This window comes from Malurus melanocephalus, unplaced genomic scaffold, assembly GCF_030028575.1.
Source record: "Malurus melanocephalus ecotype Western Australia unplaced genomic scaffold, MMel_1.1 scaffold_271, whole genome shotgun sequence".
Lineage (NCBI taxonomy): Eukaryota > Metazoa > Chordata > Aves > Passeriformes > Maluridae > Malurus > Malurus melanocephalus.
Genome location: NW_026623503.1, coordinates 157,638 through 163,889, shown reverse-complemented (window position 1 = coordinate 163,889; position 6,252 = coordinate 157,638). Strand labels below are relative to the sequence as shown.

General features: G+C 37.6%; 1 protein-coding gene across 9 annotated transcripts in view; it reads right to left on the bottom strand.

Moving 5' to 3' along the window:
• Positions 1 to 2,928: 2,928 nt before the first annotated feature.
• Positions 2,929 to 6,252, bottom strand: part of GOLGA4 (golgin A4) — a 73,309-nt gene continuing 69,985 nt past the window's right edge. For 8 of the 9 annotated variants that reach the window (XM_057376139.1, XM_057376138.1, XM_057376141.1 and 5 more), the window contains 2 exons: positions 5,544 to 5,607; positions 2,929 to 3,659 (listed from right to left, as the gene is read on the bottom strand). In XM_057376139.1, coding sequence (XP_057232122.1) covers positions 5,578 to 5,607 — 30 coding nt within the window. In that variant the 3' untranslated portion in view covers positions 2,929 to 3,659; positions 5,544 to 5,577. The remainder of the gene's footprint in view (positions 3,660 to 5,543; positions 5,608 to 6,252) is intronic. The other variant, XM_057376140.1, reaches the window with a different exon arrangement.

Here is a 6,252-nt window from a genome sequence, read left to right as displayed (position 1 = left end):
AAAACCAGAAAATGTGAAAAATAACCAGTTTGTGAGGACAAGAGAACTGTAAGCAACCATTGTAATAATACTCGCTGTCAAAATAACAGATTGCTGCACTTAAGTTCCCAAAGCCTAAGACAACATATAGCTTAAATGGAAAACTGAAACTCAAATCTATGTTTTACATTGCTGTAATAATAGCAATAGCAAAATCCTACAAACCCGCAGCCAGTTATGACAGGAATAGGCTTTTTCAGACTCATGTCAAGTCCTGTCGAGATTGCTGCTCTGAYAGTCTAGAAGATGCCTTTCTGCTACACAACAGGAAAGAGAAGGGCTTACTCTAAAAACAGCTACAAGGAATATTGGGTCTTCAAAATAAATTTGATCCATTCGATGTTTGATAAAATAAAAAAGTTCAATCCCTTTCCCCTAAACCCCCCAGAAGATACTAGTAATTAAGCAGCATAAAGCTTATACAGTTTTGCCAGACACAAGGCATTTGGAAATAAAGATGTACTTGGTACATCTTGGTACTTAATTATCAAAAGCAACCCCTCTCCCTTTAAACTTTAAACAATTTAAAACCAGATGCATTCTTGAGACTGCTAGTGGCCACAATAGGCCTTGGATCACTCAAATTGCTTGACTTCAAGTTTCAGTAGGATAACAAACTATGCAAATAAATTAAATTGTTTTCTTTTCTTGCAGATGACAAAAAAGGTGAATCCCAGTGCACTTGCAAAAAAAAAGAGGAAAAAACCCCATCCCTTATGTTCAGAGATGAGCAACTTAGAGAATTGCTGCCCCTCAAGCACTTGTTAAAAATTATATTAATGGACGATTGATCACCCTGAACTATCTTGGCAAACTAACATACACATTACAGATGTTATTGATACACTAAGTATCAAAGTAGCTAGGAGTTAAATTTGCATATATGCATATGCATAAAAATGCATACTTGTGTATCACTTCAGAAGATCATAACTTATATGCCAAAAAGACTACATAGAAAATATGTAATAGAACAAAAATGCATAGTCCTCCATCCTGGTGGATGGACTTCTATGATGGAATGACTGCAAAGACCAACAAATGTCATCCGTCTAGATGTCTGTAAAGCCTTTGATATGGTCTCACGTAACATCCTAACCTCCAAACTGGAAAGACACAGGTTTGAAGGGTGGACTATTCAGTGGATAAGGAAGCAGCTGGATGGACACAGCCAGAGAGTTGCGGTCAATGGGTCTATGTCCAGGTGGAATGTGGTAGGCCTATCTAAGGCCTGGTCAAGGGAGAGAAGGCCCGTGAACATTCTGGAACGGTCTGAACTGYTGGCCACCGTTGGCCAACAGCCGGCAGGTGCAGTAACGGTTCCAGTGGGGCCCAGTCCCATGTACCCTTGTGGCTGTGAGAACTGCTAATGTATCTAAATGGCAGAGGGGAGTCAGCACGCGCGGCCTGCAACGGCAGAGTTACCATATAAGGCATTACATATCGTTAGTAGGAGTTCATGAACGTTAAGTTACTGTTATACTCATTGGAAAAGGCGTTGGGTTTGACAGTTGTTACCATTGGAAAGTCTGGTTATAAAAACTCTCCCATRCGCGCAATAAATCTGAGAGTGTTCTACCAGATCCACGAGGTCGTTTCTGTGTCTCTCCCGTCGCCCTGACAAATGGTTGCTCCGACAGTGGAAGTCAGTGATAAGGGATGTCCCTCGGGGCTCTCTCTTGGGACTGACTGGCGTTCTCTAATGTCTTTATCAGTGACAGAGACTGTGGGACTGAGTGCATCCTCAGCAAGTATGCAAATTACATGAAGCTCAGTGGTGCAGCTGGCACAACAAAAGGAAGGATGCCATCCAGGGGCACAAGGAGAAACTTGAGAAGTGAGCCCATAAGAAACATATGAGATTTAACAAGTCCAACTGCATAGTCCTACACCTTTGTCAGGGGCAACCTCAGTGAGTCCTGACCGGGCAAACACTGGGAGAATTCACTGGGAACAGTCCTCTGGAGAACAACTTGGGGTGCTGGTGAATGAAAAGCTGGACATGACCTGGCAATGTGCACTTGCAGCCCAGGCAGCCAATGGTATCCTGTACTGCAGCAAAAGAGGATTGGCCAACAGGCTGAGGTAGGTGATAGTCCCCCACTACTCTGCTCCCATTAGACCCTAYCTGCAGTACTGTGTTCAGGTCTGGGATCCTCAGTGTGACAAAAACATGGATCTGTTCAAGTGGGTCCAGAGGAGGCCACAAAGATAATCAGAGGAGGGCTGGAGCATAGCTCTCCTATGAAGGCAGGCTGAGAGAGTTGGGGCTGTTAGTCTGGAGAAGAAAAGGCTCCAAGAAAACCTCATTGCAGCCCTTCAGAACAAATTTTTACATGGGCAGATAGTGACAGGATAAAGGGGAATGGTTTTAACCTGAAAGAKGAAAGCTTTAGATTARATGTTAAGAAGAAATTCTTTATGGTGAGCATGGTGAGGCACTGGAACAGGTTGCCCAGGAAAGTTGTCAATGTCCCATCCCTGGAAGTGTCCAAGGCCAAGCTYGAAAGGGCTCTGAGCATACTGGTCTAGTGAAAGGTGTCCCTGGCCATAGCAGGGGGCTTGGAACTGGATGATCTTTAAGGTCCCTTTGAATTCAAACCACTTTGTGATTCTATGATAATTTAGAACTTCTAAAAAGCAAGCTTCTCTGTTTGCTACATTCTTGTGTCAGCTTTTCAGCTCACCACGTGTCTGTTTCACAGGTTGTGACCCTTTGAAAACCCAAATGTCTCCATTGACTTCTTACAGTTTAATGTACTTGAATAACTGTTGTTATGAGAGTGATTTCAGCCTGGAAATATTTCAGCGAACAATGTCTCCAACAGGAGTAAGAACAAAACTGGTGGGTCCTTCAAAAGAAAAATCATACCAAAGATGTTCCAAAAGTATACAGTAAATAAACTTTATTTCATCTCAGCTCTATTCATATTAGTGCTGTCAACAGTCACAGATCAGCATATGATACAGTTATGTAGTAACTATTTACAATTTACAGGAACATACTTTTCTCCAGAAAATATAAGTACAAAAGCTAGGAGTAAACAAACGAGGTACGGCAATTTGGATTTATTGTAGGCAAAAGCATATAGAATTGACTTTTAGCAAAAAATCAAGATCAAATCAGGAGAAAATAGTCAGCAAGAGTGCCTAGATCATCAAAAAAATCACTTCAATTGCTTTCCATCCAAAATGTATTGCACAATTCAATCAGAAATTTTTAAAAAATAAATAGAAGAAACAAATCATTTATTTCAACTCTTAAAAAACACTCAGTAAAACCTGTATAGAGATACAGTAGTGGACAATTCCTTCCTACGATAAAATCTTTTCTCTCCTTTAAAAAATAACCTTTAACAAAAAATAGAAGACAGTATTCAATAGAAGAGAAATAATAACCAAGTAATCCCTGATTAGCATTTCTGTCAAGGCAGTTTTAACTATATTCACAGTCCAAAGGTGGTGCTGAGTTTTGGTTCTTGCTGTTCTGTTTGTGACTTTGAATAATAGCTTTTCTTCTTGTCCCTTCTCATGGAGCAACAGAGATATAAACATATTTCTAAGCAACAATGTCATGAGACATTCTCATAATAAATTCTTCAAGACGGTCGTAGCCACAACTAGAAGAATGAAAAGTTAAAAGAAATTATCAAATGATACATTATTGAAAGCAACTTAGAAGCTCCTAATATTAAAATAATGACATTGTTTGCTAATACAATTAGGAGATAGAGGAATTTCAAGTAAGTCAAACTCCCAAATTATTTGAGCAAGCAATTCCATCCCAGTACCTGCAAAATAGTTGAAAAACTGATGAAAATGAAATGGTGTAGCAAAACAGTCAGCAGTCTCACTGGAAACAGTATACCACATTGCTGCATATTAATCCAGAGAAAAACAAAGCTGTCCTCTCTGCATAAGGCTTATCATCAAAATTGAAATGTTGACGTAAAATTTTAGAGCTAGCAAACAGCCTCTTCTACAGGAAAATATCAACTGACTTCACAATGAAGTCTGCATCCCCTTGATTTCTAAGTTATATACATGCAAGAGTAAGTGTCAAAAATASTGCAGATTAAGTAGGCAACTATAATAGAATAATGAGGTCTGAACAGTTTACATATGTGTGAGTTGATTTTATAAAAATGTAACCAGTAATTTCTGACATTAAGAAACAAACCATCAATACATCAATCCATGAAACATCAATATCAACAAACCTTTCTGTGGTATGTTTCAAATGCAGGCCAGAACACCTCAATTTTTTTACACTAGCAATACAGACAGCATGAAAAGAATGTAAGTTTCAAACATACCTTCAGCAACCTATTCTTCAATATTGTAAATAGCTTTGTTCCATCAATATCAACAACTCAATTGTTTTCAACAAAGGGTAGAAAAAACAGTTGCTGATTTTGACAGAATTGATGAAAGCTGCTGGCCAACAGTCCAAACTCTACTGCATTTTAAGTGCAATGAAGTGCATTCATTATTATTGTATTCAAAGATTGAAAAGAACACAGAAACCATGACTGTTAAGATGAACCAATTTTTTCCTTTGAAAGAGGAATTATTTTGTGTTGAAGGCTGTGTTTGCATGACTGCAGGAGAAGAAGATAACCTGCCAATTGCACTGTGGTAACTGACAATCGTGACTCAAATTACAATCTTATCAGTCAATGCTGAAATATTTTTCCTGTGTATTTCCATATGCCAGTCCTCTCTCAACCAACAATTGCTTGTGTGTTGCATGTTTAGCTAGGCTAGTGTGGCGCAACCTGCATCTTTAGGCCTATGTCAACTGTTCCATTCATTCCATTCTGCTACAACTAGTGTTGCAGATTCATAATGAAAGTTGCTTAATAAAAGTTGAAGAAAGACACAATAAACTGAGAGCATAAAGCTCCCTCAATTGTTTTCCCTAATCTGTCTGCTTTAGCTTCTCTTCATACAACACTGAGGGTGTGATTCAGAAAGGTACTGATGTTTAAATACAATCATATCCTAATCCCTCTACAGAGAATATTCAGCAATTTTTYTATAGATAATTAATTTTCATATTTAAAAGATGCAGTAACTAATTTCAAGCAATATAGCATGTCTCCCACAAACCTGATTTATTTGCCTATTCAAAGAAGGAACTCAGAAAATGAATAAAGACAAAACAAAGTCATGTGCAATAAAATTTAACATTACACATTAATTGATTTAAAATCTTATTTTGTTTCTACAACTGAGATTTCTGTAGCTCAATCAACATTTGAAGTGATGCTTAGGGTTAGGGTCAGTCAAAAAGATGGGTTTTGAATCATTATTTACCATTTTCAAACTTGGCTTTATAAAGCAAAACATGATTAGGAGAACAAAATTATTATATGCACATACAACCAAAATTTGTTTTTTAAGGAAGGAAAGCAGACAAGAAAAAAAAAGAAGGAGCATTATTAATTGCATAATACAGATTTCATTTTACATAAAACAAGAATGTATTAGACTTCACTCACCCACACGCTAGCTAAGCACAGACTGAGGGCATATTCAAAAGATACCACTGCGAGGTGAGGCAAACTACAAAGCCAGGAAGAAAAGAGTTTGTTGGGCTATTTTGTTAAGTGTTACATGGTGCTAACAGATAAGAACTCTATGGACATCTATGGATGAGATTGCGCAGTTAGATAACAAAAACTACATAGTAAAAGCCAGATTACTGACGATTACATCGATCTACCATATGTTTATTGACCAGGGAATACAACAAGTTTTCAGAAACTTGTTAAATATATGCCCACCAAGAGGGTATTAAACCACTCACAGATACTTAGCACCACACACTACTCTAGTAGCACAGTAAGTAAATAATTTACACATTAAAATTACTTACAGATGTTTTGGCAATGAACTAAAAAAGTTTTACGTAAAATGCAATTTATGTTGCACTTCAGAACTTAACTGCTCATGAAAGTTACACATTGGATGTTTTCATACACCAGAATCAGTCGAATATTAAATGTGGAGAAACACTACTGCCACGTCAGCAAATGCCAATAAATATAAACAAATAAACCCAAGCATATTTCTTGTCAGAATAATTTATAAAGAACTCTCCAGTTTCTTAGTTATAAACAGAATTATGGAAGACTCATCCCCAGAATAATCTGTGCTTCAGCAAATGAACATAGTAACTTGGAAAGTGAAAAAAAAACAAAAACAATT